Source organism: Anabas testudineus, chromosome 9 (genome assembly GCF_900324465.2).
Source record: "Anabas testudineus chromosome 9, fAnaTes1.2, whole genome shotgun sequence".
Classification (NCBI taxonomy): domain Eukaryota; kingdom Metazoa; phylum Chordata; class Actinopteri; order Anabantiformes; family Anabantidae; genus Anabas; species Anabas testudineus.
This window is the reverse complement of record NC_046618.1, coordinates 17032324-17050110: the sequence shown is the minus strand read 5'-3', so window position 1 is coordinate 17050110 and position 17787 is coordinate 17032324. Positions and strand designations below refer to the sequence as shown.

The 17787-nt window shown below is 37.5% G+C and overlaps 1 protein-coding gene across 2 annotated transcripts; it reads right to left on the bottom strand.

Annotated features, from left to right (window-relative positions):
* Nucleotides 1–227: 227 nt before the first annotated feature.
* On the bottom strand, nucleotides 228–16896 carry lifra (LIF receptor subunit alpha a). 2 transcript variants are annotated; one of them, XM_026343025.1, is made up of 18 exons: nucleotides 16745–16896; nucleotides 10074–10288; nucleotides 9803–9939; nucleotides 9274–9427; nucleotides 8762–9037; nucleotides 8499–8625; nucleotides 7596–7732; nucleotides 7282–7424; nucleotides 6909–7062; nucleotides 6574–6638; nucleotides 6216–6453; nucleotides 5852–6037; nucleotides 5602–5694; nucleotides 5289–5438; nucleotides 4941–5078; nucleotides 4624–4717; nucleotides 4361–4427; nucleotides 228–4176 (listed from the first exon to the last, which is right to left on the bottom strand). In XM_026343025.1, exons 2-18 carry the CDS (start codon nucleotides 10177–10179, stop codon nucleotides 3478–3480), a joined length of 2964 nt encoding a protein of 987 aa, XP_026198810.1. In that variant the 5' UTR covers nucleotides 10180–10288; nucleotides 16745–16896; the 3' UTR covers nucleotides 228–3477. The 2 variants fall into 2 exon arrangements, with proteins under 2 accessions (XP_026198810.1, XP_026198811.1); XM_026343026.1 differs by lacking the exon at nucleotides 16745–16896 and adding an exon at nucleotides 15356–15523.
* Nucleotides 16897–17787: the final 891 nt, after the last annotated feature.

Genomic DNA, 17787 nt, shown 5'->3' with positions numbered 1-17787 from the left:
GACTACAAACCATTTTACATCTAAAAATCTCAGTGTATTTTTTTAAGCAACACTTCATTACTTCATCTTTTACTAACTAGGTGATGAAATACTAAACAAATACATTACAGACTATTTATTAGACAGAACTTAAGTTATTAGTAATGTTTATAATACTTATTATTGAATATTTACAATTCTGGATATTATTTTAAACACACGGAAAGGTGAACAAACTGTCAAACAAGTGGTCTGCCAAGTAACTTTATTGCCTTTAAACATATAGCATTTAAATTTGTGTTATTAGTGTTAATGTTATTTATTCACTCAGAAGCACTTCACCATCTGCCAATCAATAGTAAAATTATTCTGCAAAATATCACCAACTTTAAAACACTTTCAGAAATAAAAGCCTTTTTCAGGCCCATAATACTTCAGTCACGTTGTCATGCACATTAGTCTGTGTTAGTGTTTTAAAGCCACAGGTTAATAAAGAATTTATGAGTTATTGTTATGTGGTGATAGTTTATACAGCATGCATTAATACTGCAAAATATCTAGGGCCACAAATGATAAGGTAGCAAGTGTACCCTGGTGTTTAAACTACAAAAAACCATAATGTTTTACAGAGTAAACCTAGGTTCCACGTATGTGTGGATGAAAAACAAACAAAAAATAATAAACTGAATGCCAATACATGCCCAACAGTTGTCATGTATGAGTTTGTATGGTGAGTATTCTGGTCCTACCTACAATGTGTCTGACATAGTAACACTGCTTAAAGGATTGTAAAGCAGACTAAACTATTACACCAAGACATTTCTAATCATACATGACTTTTCAGACACACTTTATATGTTTCCAAGTATTTCAGCACACAACAAATACAAAAGGCGACGCAGCTACATTTCATATGATTATATATCTCATATCGTCAACAGTAACATTTTACCTCAAGAAAGCTGGTTAGACAACATTAAATCTGCCTGTTGATGTGAATATAATTTAGAATGTAAAATTACACTTTGTATTGTAGCAAGTTTATGAATTGTAAAAATGAAATGCAAGAAATAAAATCTGCTTCTATGTACAGTTAATTGTATAAAAACAAAGACTTGGGGAAAAATAAAAAAAATTGCCATTTTGTTGATCCAACTCAACATAAAAGCATGTAACACATAGCATTAATAGGTTAGTCTCCAAAGCCCTGCTCAAAAACAGGCTTCAAAGGAAAACAATTTGCAGCCATGTTTAAATACCCCAAACTACATCCACTTTACCTCTGGCTTGAAGTGAATACTGATCAGTGGCAATGAAACTGGTTGATTCACTTTCTTTTCCAGTTTTACTTGTACAGGATGTAGCTTTTAACAAATTCTTTCAGCCATTTTTCCTTTAACCAGGTCAAGATTTAGATCAGTGTTTTAAGACAAAGAGACAAAGGGGATACATATTTCTCAGTAGTTAAAAGAAGACTGCCTGCCTGTTATAAGGTCATCAGTGAAGCCATCATTCATGTCACAGTAGTTTTTCTTAAAGCTTGTTGGCTGGAGGCACTGAGCAACATTAGACCACAGGCTTCCACACAGGCAAGCCAGGGTCTGACTGAAAAAACAAACATCCCAGATTTCACTCAATTATAGTATTAAAAAGGTAAAATTTGCATAAAGATGATTTTTGGAGGCCGATGTTGCATCCTTAACACCCACAATGCACAAGAGTGGAGAGCTAATGGAGTATGCGAAGTGCACTTGGGCAGTTAGTGGCCCGCATTAAACACCATAATGAGATATCAAAGTGCTGTTAAAGATCCAATTATTGGACACAAAAGCCAAATGACAGCATTTCAGCAAAATCATCATTTCACAATAACTGCTCTCCCTTTAGTCCTCGTCTTTCTTTTTGTTTAAACTTTAGGAAAAGTTTTAAGTGAAAAGATAAATACTACTTTACATGCACATGTAGTGCAGGCTTAGATGTCTCTAAAAATAAACAAGCTTCTCACAGCAAGTCAACATCAAATGCATTATCAGCCATCTGTCTGGAGTTGAAAATAGAGCAACCAAAAAAAAAAGCAGGATTCGTTAAATCCATATACATACTAAGAGGGCTAAAAGTAACATCATGACGACTGTAATGTAACCAAAGTTGGGAAATTTCAGCACTTACTAGAATTAATAAAACATTACACTTAGCGCCAATGGAATCTGCATGTCCAGTCCAATACATATCTGATCTGTTCAAAACGGCATTAGTCTCATATTTTCTTTTTTAATAATGTAATGCTGAGGAACAAGGCAGTGTGTGAAATGTGCTATAGTGCAAGTAACTGGAAGAGATGTGTTTTACAAGGCATTTTATAGTGTAGTGTTCAATAGTGTAATAATCCATCCAAGTTAAATCTCATAATTTGTCCATTATGGTTTTATCAACTTGATGATTATTCACAACAAGAAAAAAATTAACTGGCCTCACTGTGAAATATGTTGAAGAAAAAAAGCTTGTCTGATTAAGGAAAATAAACAACAAACAAAACACTTAAATGTAACAAAATGGCGTTCGTTCATTGAATTATATTGGTTTGTATTCATGTTCTAGCTTATATCAGTGTATATTCATCGGGCTCATCACCCGCAAAATTCCAGACCGTAAGAGAAAGCACCACTCCTGTATCTGTGTAAAATAATGCCTCATTCATAAGTGCATCTATCCACTACTATCTTACTGTTCAGAAAGTAATCTGTGAAAAATAGATCACATCTGTAAGGATAGAAGCTACCTTGGTATTGATCCAAGAGACTGCCATCTTTACATATATTTAAAATCTTTTTTTAAACAGCTAAATGTCCCTCCTCTTCCAGAAAGCAGGTGAAATTAACCAAAATAGTAGACCAGCAGAAGACATGGATCCTGTACAAGAGGGAAGTTTTATGACAACTTAGCAACCTTCCATTCATACTGACTTTTGTATTGTTCTTTCAAAAATGTCCTTTATTGTTATGCCACCATTTCGTACGAAATGTCCTTGCATCCTTTCTGTAGTGTATTAATGTGTGCGTCATAAAAAATAAAAACATTTGAAACCATGCTACAAACTGCATATACTCTTTAGAAACACATGATATGCCACTGCTAAATTCCCGTCATAGGGAGTCATAGAAAAGGCAGTGAAATGATGTGTACTGTAACAGCCCCCAGAGCGTTGCCAGAGGGTGCATTAAATATGGTTAAAAGAGGCTGGAAGAAATAATTTGCTGTCAGAATACATACGTTCTGACAGATAAATATATGGATTTCAATTCATGGCATTTGCATAAAACTGAAAATTCACTATATTTTGTGAGTATTTGGATCCTTAAATGGCAATACCACCCTGCTGTCACAGTGCAACTGTAAGAATGTAGTGCTAGGGCATATTTACCTAGGCTAGTTTGATAACAGTAATTAATCTAACAGTTTTATGTTAGACCCTGGCTGCTACTTGTGAGAGAGATGATTTCATGGTTTTGCAGATGACAGGAGGTTGGTGAACCAGGTTGCTGCCGATGACGACAGCAGTCGCTTCTCCTCTGCACATTCCTCTCCATCAGTGAGCAGGAACTGAGTAGAAGCAACAGAGGTCGGAGATCCAAGAGAAGGGGCCAGACTGGCGCCTTCGTCAGCCTCCTCAGGAGAGTCCAAATTCCAGGAGCACTGGGGTTTGTAGCCCCACATACTGGCAGCCTGGGGCTCTAGGAAAGGCTGTGCTGATGAAGCTAGGCCCATGTCCTCACTTGGTGCACTAGGTTGCATCTGAGGCTTGTAACCCCCTCCTCCATCTTCAGAGCTGTCAGACATGTCTGCCTGGTGTTTATTGCCCTCAGAGGAGCCTTGTGCATTGAGCTGGAAGAGGAAAGAAGACCCTGAAGTCTGTATCCCTGTGTATGTCACATCGGTGCGTCCTGAATCCAAAGAAGATGTTGATGAAGCAGAGGAGTCTGGGAAACGTGGTCTTATGGGCCTCTCATCTACCGCTTGGTTGTAGTAGCGTAGTGATGCGAGATCATCTGTATCAGCTGGCTCATCTCCCATGGCCTGCCCATCTTCATCCTCATCTTCTTCAGGAATGACAACAAGCACTTCTTTACTAGAACCCCACTCAGGCTTTTCTACAATATGAACCATACTGTTGGGAGATGGCTTCACATCCAACGGCCCCTGTCAGACACAGAGCAACATAGTTTACACTTGAGTGAGTCAGATTCAGTGATTTGTGCAAAAACATTCTCAATCGCACCAGGTATGATCACAAACACAAACATAAAGAACAATCAACTGTAAGTGGAAAATATAGAATCAGAATGCAATGAGTAGGTCAGGCTGGATAGAGTTCAAACTGTACCTGTGTCCTGGGCCAATCACCAGGCAGCTTGGGTTCAGGTATGTCTGGATAGAAGGCCGTTTTCACCCTGGTGACAAATATGGACTTTCATGTAACACTGTCACCTAAATATATGCAAATAGTCCCTACAAACAAACCATATTCTGTAAAGTATAGATAACAAGCTGTTCCTGGATATTTGACAGTATCTTTGCAAAAATCTGAATAATATTTATGGAACACGCACAAAACAAGACAGAGACAGGATAGAAAAGCAGTCTCACCATTTCCTTTTCTTGTAACAAATAAAGGTGACAACAACCAGGAATAAAGCTGTGATTCCCAGAGAAGCTAAGATTTCCAGGATCATCCAATCAGCTGTTAGGACAAAATATCAGAACCAGAGGCATTAAGACTTTGTCATACTAACTCTAAAATGTATATTTTACAGTATAAATGTAAACTGAGGTTAAATGTTGCCTGTAATTATTTATTAAATGTATTATTTTAAATTTAAAAACATTCTAATAATAGTAGTAGTTCAAATTAAGCACAAATGTTATTACAAGTTATAATGAGACATAACTATTCATGTTCTTACAGGATGGTTCCAGCGTTATGGAAGCAGTGGCTCCTGTGTCCTCCCCTGCTGAGGTATAGGCCTTGACAGTGAATTTATATGAGCCTTCAGAGAGACCCTTTACTATGTAGTTCCTGCTTCCTTGATCTGACAGATTGGCTGCTCAGGGGACAGGAAGAAAACAAAAACGGAGGAAGGCAAAGAAAGACAAACAGTAGGAGAAAAGGAGGAAAGCAAGACAGAGTAATGAAGAGCAAGGTGAGTGAGTTTTACAAATCACAAAATGCACCTCTGACAACACATTTTGGTCAAGGAACATACCAGTAATTTATGCACAATCTCTTTTTTCAAGTAATCAGTAACATTTACCTAGAAGTGTGAGTTGGGAGCCATTAGTGCTGTAAATGTTGTAGCCCAGGAGGAAGCCTCTTCTCCTGATCAGTGGGATCTCTCCCCATGTGAGGAGAATATCAGAGTCTTGCTGACTGGCTAAAAGGTGAGGGACAGAACTGGAAGGGACTGTGGAAGTAGGGAAAAAGGGAGAATGAAAAACAGCAGAGAAGAGAGGAAGGAATGATAGAGAGGATGAAAACAAAGAGTCAGCAATTAAAATGCAGGGTACGAATTCTGAAGTCACTACTTCTCCTAAGGACAAGCTTTTTACATGCTGTGCTATGCTTACCCAGCTCCTGCAAATATCCCTGCCAGCGCTGCAGCAGCTCTGATGAGCAGCTGTAGAGGGAAAGGTTGTACCTCACACCTGGCTGTAGGTTCACTGATAGCAAAGAAATATTATTATAATGGATTATCCATTGTCATTTCTGAATTCTGAGTATATTTTAAATTATTAAACACTGTCTATAGCAAAGAATAATAGGGGGGAAATGCAAAAAACTATTCTCTGTTTTAACAGACTTTTAAAGCCAACATACCTGACTCAATTAAGGCATTAGTGATTCCAGCAGCCACCTTGATCCACTCGACTGGGCAGTCACGAACGCAGGAGGCATCATGCCATTCTACCACATAACCACAGGTGGCGTTGGCATTATTCTGCCAGAACAGAGGAAAACCTCTGTTGGAATAAACAATCCTGGACACAGCAAGAGGTTCTGCATCTGAAAAAAAAAAGCAAAGTAAAAATAAGAATGTTTTCATATTTTTTTATGACTGTGGAACCAAATTGTTGCATGAAATGAACCTTCTGTCAATTGTAATAAATAGACTGATCTCCTGCAGTGCTACTTATAATATGTTAAAACATGCCAAAACAATTCCTCTTTCATTTCCACATACCTGTCAAATGTAGTGGTATAGCTACACTTGCAGGTTGTGATAACCCAGCAGCATTCCTTGCAATAACAGTTGCTGTAGCCTTGCTGTCACTGCTCAAGTTAGCAACCTGTGTGAAGTTAATAGGTACAGCAAAAGTATCTGCGGAAACGTTTTCTGTGTTCTGACAATTTTCTTCAGAGTTACAGAGAGTAACTTCAAAACCTGTGATCTGACCGTGGCTCTGTCTTTGTGTCAGAGGCTAAAACAGAAAGAAAGAGAATTTTTTGAATCACCTTATTAGTACATTTATGATATATTTATATATATTTATCCAGAGTAGAAATAGAAACTTGTACATTTACAATCTAAAACAATTCACCTTCCAAATAATTTGCCCAGTTTTATCTCTGTTCATCCAAATCCACACATTAGGAACATCCGGAGCTGAAAAAAAAAAACATAAAACATACTAAACTTGGGCTTTATTTGACACACTGGCTGTACAGTAGATTTTACAGCATAACAAATAAATACGTTTTAGCTGTACATAGTTATCAGCAAGTAGTCTTCTTTAATGACTTGGTACAAGGCGATAAGCATCAACTACTCAGAACAATTAGGCAACACACTTGACTGGTGGCCATTTATGGCAAAAGCAATTAGTCAATCTACTTATATTTGCTGATAAAAAGGACAAACAAATAAATCCCTTACCAAAAGTCTTTGTTTTAAAGGAAAATGGTTTACTCCAATTTCCCCACTTCCAGAAATTCTGCTGGGCACCACAGCGGACATGGACAACATACTTTTCATCAGGGTGCAGGTCCAGTAGAACCACTGACATCAGGCCCACACCAGAGAAGGTATACTGTACACATATTAGACTTTGTTAATGCTTGGTACATTGATGATCACATAAGTAAAGAGCATATGTCAACACATTAAAGGATAAACAGGCTGAAGGATGTAGACAGATCGATCTGACTGCATTAATTGATGTGCTAAAACAAAAATTATTTAAAATGACAAAAACAGAGAAAGGTTCTGTACATTTGAGACAGACATAGCAAACAAACATGCTACTTACATTTGTTTTGGACCATTGGGAGGTAAGATCTACCTCGCAGACAAGATCCAGGGAGGAATAGCTGCTATATATCCAGTTCCACGACACAGTGGCATTCCAGGCAGAGGCGACGGAGCTCAGGTTAATTGGAGCTACTGGATGCACTGAAAAGAAAGATTGAAACTAATTCAAATAATTGAATTGAGGTGAAAAAAAATAATATGGGTGAATTTGATGTTTACTTTTACTTTAAAAATTCCTACTAATCAGTTGGTACAGAAATTAAGTTCATATGAATTCTGCTTCTTGGTGTTAAGGTTAAGGACAATACCTACCTCTGTGACTAATTTCAGCAGAGTCAGTGAGGCTGTACTGGCCAAGACGATTCACAGCTACCAGTGTCCAGGTACCCTCCCACTGAGCCGAAGTACACTGTTTGTGTTTCTCCCACAATCTGTCAAAGGTACAATTCCTAAAGAAAATATAAATAAATAATAAAATTAATATTAAATAATAATAAAAAAAAAAAAGATTACATTTCATGTATTAAGTGTGTCAATCAAAATAGCCAAATTAAATTGAAATAAATGTAATCATTTCAGATACCTAGTCTAACCTACAGATGCAGATGTAGACCCAAGCACAGGTCTGATAGACCTTTTACAGAAATAAATATTTATCCATCTATGTTTAATAGTCACACAGATGCAGCAAGTGGTTACTTATACTAAGTGCTATACGTTTCTTGTCATTCAAGCTGTCTGAAATCTGAATTATCATTTCAACATTGACACCTCTGTCCCTAACCATTCTACTGAGAGGTTCTATATACTGAGCCTTTGTTTTTGACTATACAGCCTTTGTAAACCTGAGCAATAAAAAAACTAAACTAAAATACTGTAGATACCAAGCTATGACTGTTTTGTTTCTGTTCAATTTGTGAGCCTGAGAAGCTGGGTCTGGTTCCAGCTAACTCTGGTGTGACTGGTTTGTTGGCTTGTGTTAAAGCCAAACAGACCAACCACAGGATTTTGTGACAGCAGATGTGTGATTTCTAGAATTTATTAAAGCAAAACTGTTAACTTTGTGCTGACTGTGAAGTTTTAAGATATCAGTGAGCAAATCAAACATGTATATCTCCCCAACCTCAGTCTTAGGGTTCCCAAACAAGTCTTGGATGTCATGTATTTGATGTCCAAAGTAAATTATTGTGTGAATGTGCAAATGTGAGGTGATACCTCTTGTTCAGTGAATAGACTGTTCCTCTTTTGCCATACAACGATGTGTCTCTCTTGTCGTTCCAGTGGCAAACAGCTGAGTTCAAATCATGAGTCTCACACACAAAATCACTGAGCAGTGGTGGATCTGGGGATGGGGACACAAATAGAAATGTATGTCCTAAATATGTGTGCACAAATATCTCTGTCATTGCCACTCCAAACACTTTTCCTCATCTCAGATAAGACATATGATATAATTCAGATATCAATATCCATCTTACATCCAACAAAAACCACTGATCCTGTAAGGTCTGACTTCAGGTTGTCTCGACAGAAGATGTTAGTTCCCGACCTCTGAGATGGTTTCTGATGAAAAATCGTGACAGCATAACTTCGCCTACTCAGTCGTGTTGCATTCATGACCGTGTTGCCATAGTAAATGTCACCAAAGAGCTTATTCTCTGGCAGAATACAACAGTATGTAGCATTGGCCCCCACAGGCACAATATCCTCCTCGGGGTACATCTGGAATTTTTCATAGCTGGGAAGATCGTTTCCTGAAAACATATAGTAGAGTTTTTTTTATATTTATATATATATAAGAAAGACAAAAGTAGAAAAAAGACATTCAACTTTAGTCAAATAGAAAAGTAATTTGTCTTAAGAAAGAGATTTCTAAACAATAATTAGAAATGGCCACAGAATAGATAACTGCATTAAGTTAAAGCAGTATTTATGTCTCTCTGATAATAGGTGCACCATTATATCTGGATGTAATTATTTTCCTTCTGACCTGGATGTATCTGAGTGGTGCTCCATTTACTTGTTGCATTTCCATCTCTTGAGCGGATTTGTATTGAAAGTGAGGTACACTGCAGAGGTTCAACTGAGGTCCAGGTCCACTGGTGCCGACCACTGACAGGATTCATTGTTGCAGACACTGTATCCTACAAATAAAACACAGAAAACAAATTAAGGGAATGAACTGACAACATGAAACAGACAGATGACAGTGCTAACTAAAATAGGAAAAACACAAAAACTTGAGAAGAAACCGAAATATAGAAATGCCAAAGATACAGTACGTTTTGAAACAGCCCTCATCTGCCAGAGAGGACTGTTCAGTTATATGATATTTTATTAGTTATGTTATATTATATATATCTATATATATTCAGAAATAATGTATCACTTTCACATAATAATGTATCTATACCATTTCTTAAGGGGTGTCAGAATAGTCCAAGCGCCATTGTTATTAACTATACCTGTACAGAAATAACAACATGGGAACAAATGAACAAAAACAGAAAAGCTCTTACATAAAAGACAGTTTCATTGAGTTCAGTTCTTAGAATCATGAGGTCAAACGTTGTGGCTGCTCCTCCCAGCCAGGATATGGAGAGTTGCTGTGTACTCATGTTGGGTGACAGGCTCAGCTGCTTGGGTACAGCAAGAACTGGGGGAGATTGGGACAGGATTCAATTATGAAATAAAGTTAAATTATAAAAAGAACAATATTAATAATAAAAGAACAGTAATGTATCATCATGTTAAGGGCACCATTTTCCCTCGATATAGTTTGATTCTTACCAACTCTGGCATGAGTGTGTCTGGACAGAAGACCAAGGAGAACACAGAAGAGCCACAGGGGGCTGCAGGTAGGCTTTGAGTTGGGACTGACATTTAAGCGAGGCATGATGGTGAACTGGCCAAACAAGTGTCTGAAGATCTAAAGGTGGTGGTCGCTTCCACTACAGAAACACCAGGCTAGACATCCTGAGAGGCAAGACACAGACAGAGGCACCCTGCGTGGAAAGAAAAAAATATAGCCAGAAGTGTGGAGAAGGGTAAATCTATTATGGATGTGCTAAGGCACAGACATACCAAAACGTTGCAATACCTCAGCTATGAGGACCTTCTAATGGATGCATGGTAAGAAAGTCACAATTGGTAACCTAACTGGGAAATCTGTGAACACGCAGATGTGGGGCTTCACACAGTACTGAGCTGAGTATAGCCATTCAAAATCAAGTCATGCAGATTTTAATCATGGAACATTCTGGTAAACACAGTTATTTCATAAAACCTCTCTACAGATTTGGCAAGTTTGCTCTTGTCACTGCTGGGTTCTGAGGAGATGCATTCTGAATGCAGGCCAAAGCAAACAAAGCTGCCACGGCCAGCAAAGGCAAACTGAACAACTGCTACTATTTTGTTTCGCTACTTGCACGCCACATGTGGAAACACACAAGTCAGAGAACTTACGTTTTCAAATGTTTGATTTGCTGCTTATCTACCCACCACAACACATATATGATGTTCTATGTAAGGAAATTGCTTAATAGATCCTGTCCAAATAAATTAATTCCACATGGCCAAGCACACTTTTAGTATGTTTTCCACACATAAGTAACATTTTAATATCTGTATTATTTCGTTACCATTTTATAATCAGTATTACTATTACTGCTTGAAATATCAGTGCACTACATGAATAAACAGTTGTTTCAAGACAAAAGTCAACACAGCAATGAACAGCACCCCTGACAAACTCTTAGCTTACAAAGCAAACTATTACGTGGCAGAGTCATAGTATTTGTACTGCCAGATTGTACAGGTTTGTACTGCCAGATCACAAAGGTGCACAATAGCACAGTGCTTCTTCCATGACAGCTATTCTTCCAAACAACATGAAGGGTTTGTCAAGTGACTAAATAGGAAAAGTCAAAGAGGATTAATTTCTACTGTCAGCACACCTATTTCTGTAATCTGCCTGTGTGATTTTAGAACCACCACAGGCTGCAGTCTGATTACGTAAATAAGTGCTTGTGTGAACGTGGCAACATATTCTATATAGGTAGTTTTTTTGCTAGTTATTTTGTTAGTTGAAGAAGAAAAAAAAAAAAAAAAAAAAAAAAAAACTAAACACAAATATACCAATAGTCAGTACCATTTGTTTATTACAATCACAATTGCAACTTACAATAATGTCCAAAAACTTGTGCAGCCCTATCAACAACTATTTTGATTATTAACATTAACTCATTACTGCTTCTCAGCTTTGAGAGTGTTCCGTTTTTGTCTTTAGCAATCATTGACAATGACCTAATACACACAACAGAATGGGTTAAGAACAACAAAATGCCTTTTGGAGTCGCCCAGTCAGAGTCAGAGCCCAGACCTTAACACAATAGAGATGCTATGGAATGACTTGAAGAGAGCCACAGACATGAGACTTCCAAGGAATATGACAAAGAATGGGCTAAAATTCCTCCTGAACAATGTGCAGGTCTGATCCACAGCTACAGGAAGCACCAACTTAAGGTTACTGCTTGGGGGGGTTAATTACTTTAGGCACATTGTATTTGTTAATAATCTTGACTTGGATGAAGATCAGATTACATATTATGACAAATTAATGCAGAAAACCATGAAATTCTCAAAGATTCACATATTTTTACTTGCCACTGTATATATACACGTTGGATTGCGTCAACAATCATGTTTACTGTCTCAGTAGGTAACTTTATAAGTGACTTCAAGTCCTTGGGTGGAGTTCACGTTGAGTTCATGTGGGTGTAGCAACGTAGACATACATAAGTGATTATTCTCTCTAAAAACAGACACACAAAATCACCACACCTTATTATAGCACAAAAAGAGATGTTGCAATAATTAATGTGACTTTGCACTTGATGAGCCTGCATGTGCATGCTTGTGTGTACATTTCTGTTTTTGTGTCTTTAACGGTCACAGAGTTGTTGCAGTTTGTCTGGTTTCCCCTAAGACAGGCTGGAACAAGCAGGCAGCCTTCACAAAGCAGTGCTGTCAGGTACGGCCAAACCCACTACTGTAACAGCCCTTAGATGATGGGAAAAGAGGACAAGGTTGGGAACTCTTTGCCTCAATGTTTTATTCCAAGCTTTCATTTATATCTAGAATCGTGAGGTAGGCAATAATAAAATGCACAGAGGCCAGACAAAAAACAGTCTACTGGCTATTCAAAAAAAAAACATTAAAGACAAGAATTATAATGAAGTAAACAAATATATCAAGGTCTAACGTAAACTGAGCAGCAACTTAAAAAGAAAGCTAAACACTGCATCTTTGCTGTCAGGACATCTAAAGAGAAACTTTGTCACATTCATCCAGATGTTTTGCATGCATAATAGATTTTATGGCTTCCAGTGAATTCCCTGCTTAAAAAAGCACCACACCCTGGATGAAGAGAAATTTGAAATTTGAATTTATGGGTGAACATAAATGCAGCTGTGAGGAGCCAATGTTTCACACACTTGTGCTCACACCAAAATAGTGTCTGGATCTACTGCAGGGCTAGTGGGCTACTAGACAAAAGTATTTGTATCATCTATTTTAGTGTCTCTAGATTCTAAATAGGATTATTTTTACATCATCTGACTGAAATATTTTACAACCTTCAAACAACCTATGGCCATTTAGATTTTTGTGTGTGTGGGGTGGGGGTGATGGGGGAGGTGCACTGACTGGAAACGGGGAAAAAAACTCTTAGATTCTGGGAAATCTCAACAAGAAATTGATAGCTGCAAATGCACACCAACACACAAATCAATACCTCTCTGCTTGGCTCTCACTCGTGTCCTTGCAGCGGTAATAAATGTGACCACAAACGACAGAAACCACAAAGATATTGTTGTTACTCAAAAACCAAGCCAACTGAAGCTCATCTGTATGTCTGCAGTGGTCCTATTTAAAAAGAATAAAAGACTAAGGAAACAGCACCATTATTTGGAGTTTGTATCTTCTCTCCACACTAGACTTTGACACTGTGCTGCTGTTTCAATTCTCTAAACCACTCTTATAGAGCCTGGGGAAATTTGCAAGTTACAGTCATGAATTCCAAGGTATATTTTACAAGGTTATAATTTTTTTCACTTATGCACAATATTATTCGAAGGACTCACAGCCCAGTGCTGCAGTCATTACCCCGAAATCCAAATTCATTAAAACCCTCATTTAAACTTAACCCTAGTTTACTATTTTTAAAAGTTTTTACACATTTGCCAACACTAAAATACACTCAATGGAAATTTCCTTAGCTAAACCTGAAGCTCTCTTCACAACAACAATGACACAGGTCAGTTCTATGAAAGGGGCATTTATTGCTTGCTTCTTGCTTAACTCTCTGATGCTTTAGTCATGCCATGAGAGCTGGATTTGTGAATGAACAGTACCAAAATACATCAACAAATTACACAGCACCCGGCATGTAAACGCAATACAAATACAAGGCCCGTAGCACGAATATGAATCAAATAACAAAATACTGTGCTGGCTGCTTGTCATGAAAAGAAGTCCTTCAATCCTTGAGTCTCTGCCTTTGTCTTCAGACGTCAATAATTTCGACTGCAGTATAGCAGGGAGACGTCCACTCACCTGCAGTCCATGGGGCAAAAAATTAATCAGATGATTTTTAAAGAATGATCTATATTTTTGCATAGAGTCCTATTTTTAGCAATTGTCAGTCATCTGCATCAATCTCCTGGTATTGCTGCTAATTCTAATTAATCATTTTATAAGGGTAGTTGATTATGAGAAATCCCTTTTGCCACACAACTGAGAACAGTTGTGCTAATGAAGCAAACAAGGGAGCATGGCATTTTTTAGGTTAGTTTAGTATCTAAACATCAGTAGTTGTTTGCTTAAACATTCAACTAGGTACCAATAGCCAGAAAGAAAGAACTTTCATTAGAGATCAGTCTATTGCTGTCCTTACAAAGAAAGGCTACTCAATGCTAGAGATTGAAGGAAACCTAACATTTCTTATCATGTTGTTAACTCCCTTCAGAGAGCAGCACAAACTGGTTCTAACAAGGACAGAAAAAGGAACGGGAGGCTCTGATGCACAACCATGTAAGAAGACAAATATCTAAGAGTGTGTAGTTTAAGACAAAGACACCTCACAGTTCCTCAACTGGGCATATCTCAGACCGGCCATTAAAACAAAACACTGAAATGGGCAAAAGAGCACAGACATTGGACACTGGAAGACAATCCATCCTGAGGGAGATGCTTTAGAAACCACAGGGTAAAATCTCATCAGATTGAAAAACTGACAGCTAGAATGCCTGAGGTTAGTTTTTTTTTTCCTGATGAAGGCAAAGTTTGATAAACATATTCATAATTTCCACCGAATTCATTGTTTCTATCTCTGACAATGTCAGCATATCCCGTTCTTTTGCTATATTTCCTATTCAAACTGATTTTGTGTGTTTCCTTGTGCAAAAGTTAAGTATTTGCCTAGGAAAATACTCTACTACAGGTGGAAGTATCCTTAATCTATCCTCTGGTTTGTAGTGGAAATACATTTTAAAGTAACACAAATTAGAAGTACTTCCATAAAATATAAGTATTGCAAAAATTTACTTAAGTACAGTACTTGAGTAAAACACATATTCCATACATAGTTCACGCAATAGTAAATATAATCTAACCATTTCTATCTTTGTTCACTTGTGTACACAGCCACCAACCAACTTATTATTACAGCCAGATTTTAAAGCAAAAAAAATCAAAAAGTCAGTATTTTTTTTTTTTTAACCTAAAGTGAGGGGGATGGTTGCTGAAGCCAAATCCGAGGAAAACTTGTGCATCTGTCCTTGGCCTACACTCAGCAAAGCTATCATTAAGCTCTCACACAATAACACCAGGATCAAAAACATAAGCACACAGAGGCTCTAGTTTGCTATACAAGTGTGGAGACACTTTGAAACACGAGCTACAGTTGCTGCTAATCATGTCTGACCTTAGTATGGGACGAGGAGAAGACCGGATGCCAAAGAAAAAATAAGCGAAAAACAGAAAGTGTTTTTGTGAAATGCCGATGCACTGACCTCAGAGGAGAAATAACATTCAGCCCTGTGTGTGTGTAGCTTTTGGACTATAACCAAAAACTAGTTCCTTCCTTCCTTCCTTTTCCCGGTGATCCTTCATTAATGTAGATGCACATTTACTAAGCAACAGGAAGTAACAAACAAAGACTGTAGATGTCTGCTTCTAAACTACTGACACTAAAAACACACAAAAAGCAAAAATTGTGCCACTTCAACCCAAACGCCAAAGAGAAATTTGCAATCTAGTCTGATCTTTTCTTGGCACAAACAAAGCAAACTGACTGGTACTGTAGCAAAAAAACAAAAAAAAAAAACAAAAAACTGCTGGGTACTGTCCTGGTACAAGTGGGCGTTTTATCTTTATCCAGCTTGTTATAGTGACTAATGTTCTAATGTGTTTATCTACAGTTGTACTAGGATAACAGTATGTAGCAAGAAAACTTACAATACACTCTCACATAGTGTAGGATTAATCATTCTATTATTTAATTCATAAGAACACTTAGGACCCGGATTTGGCACAATTTCCCATGATTGTACTGTCAATAATATGTAATAATAGAAACTACTGAACAAATCTTTACAAAAAAAATCTCAGATAATATCCACAGCCATCATTTTTTTTTTGCTTCAACAAGTTTACATAGAGAAAATCCGATGAGAGCCATGTCTTCTTCTGTGCATGCAGGGCATGTTTGAGCAACTTACAATGTTTGCTCACAGCAAAGTGCAAAAACAATCCGAAGAGAACAAACAGCTATTTTAAAGATGCATTACGTATTTATTTAAGTAAAAAAAAAAATCAAAATATTACAAAAACGGAGAGAAAATCAACCTGACCCTCGTATATTGGAGCAACTGTGATGACGAAAGTACCTCTTAAGATTACGCATCCCACCTCAACGTCCCAAGTTGACAAAATTAATATAAAGGTAATGAAACTATGTGGATGCTCAGTTAGCACAATGTAGATATGCATGTGCAATAAATATTTTTTTTAATCCGAGTCTGATGTTCTCAAAAAAGTGTAAAATACAGCAGAGGCTCCAAACGGCATCACCACAGTAACGTTACGGCTTTCGTCCTTAGCATTAGCAACTGGGCAGCAGAAGAGATAACATTAGACACAGCGAGTGTTAAACACATAAATACAACTATAATTTAAAAGCGTCTCTTTAAGGGATTCAGCGTATATAAGACAGATGAGACAGAGTTAAGATTTTCCAGAGTGAATTTACTTAACGACCAGCACCACACCACGCACACGCAGCCAGGCCACTGATGTTTGGAAAAAACATTAACGTTAGCTAGTTAGCTACAGGAGAGCTAGCTGTCATCCACGAACTACCGTTAAACGGTTATTTAATTCACACATAAAAGCAAACGTACCTCTGATGTATCAACAAGTGGCTTTCAGTGCCGTTTCGTCGATCTATCCACTAACCCGGTTTCGTAAACAACTTAATAAGTGTTTGTAAGAGCTTGATAATTTCACTGCCCCGTAGCAGATGATAACTCCAATCCCTGTGGATCCAGTAGGCTGGGATTACTGGAATACAGCGAACCAGCCGTTTGATTGACGTCTGCGCTGACCAATGAGCTTCGACTACAGCGTTTCCCACAAAAGGCCGCAGTGAGAGGTCACTGAGGTGCTGCGTTCAAGACGGACCGCAAAAACAGGTCGTGTTGGCAAACGTCCTATTATTTATATATATATATATATATATATATATATATATATATATATATATATATATATATATATATATATATATATATATATATATATATTATAAATATATATATATAAAAAAAGAAAAAAAAAACAAAAACAGAAAATGAAAATTACAGTCTCTCAAACTCCCAAAATATTTCTTTACTTACATTTTCACTTTTCATGTTTAACTAATTATTATATGATCATGTATCACTAACCTTTTGATAATACACATTCATGTATACTTAATTTATAGTGCATCAGAACAGTCAAATCAGGCAAACGTTTAGTTCGGGTCAACATAAACAGAACAGAGGTGGGCTCTAGATTGGCTTCTTTGCCAGAGGTCAGAGTTTGGGATTGCCACTGCTGGATATACTGTAAAGCAAATTTTTGTTGTTTGTATCCAAAAATGTAGTAGCTTCACAGTAAATATGCAGTAATTATGAGTGTGAAGCAAACACCAAGTCAGGAAGTCATCGCTTTGCCACAATACACAGTTTGGGTATTGGGTGAAACCTCTTTTGTTTTGGGAGTGTTGAATCCGTTCGAGTGATTCATAGTGAGGAAAGTGGACCATTAATCCGGCTCCTTAGATCACTCAGCCACAATATGACACAAATGGCAACCTTCAAATTCTGCTGTCATACTTAAATGTCCCCACCATAAGGAAGTGGTTAAATGCATTGCAGTGAATGTAGAAGACTGGGCAGAG

Excerpts from the sequence above, each read along its gene's own strand:
- lifra (XM_026343025.1), bottom strand. The coding sequence starts at position 10,179 with ATGCCTCGCTTAAATGTCAGTCCCAACTCAAAGCCTACCTGCAGCCCC. Across the intron at positions 5,695-5,851 it reads TAATGCCTTAATTGAGTCAG|TGAACCTACAGCCAGGTGTG; the intron begins GTATGTTGGCTT and ends CTTTGCTATCAG. Across the intron at positions 4,177-4,360 it reads GTGATTGGCCCAGGACACAG|GGGCCGTTGGATGTGAAGCC; the intron begins GTACAGTTTGAA and ends TGTGTCTGACAG.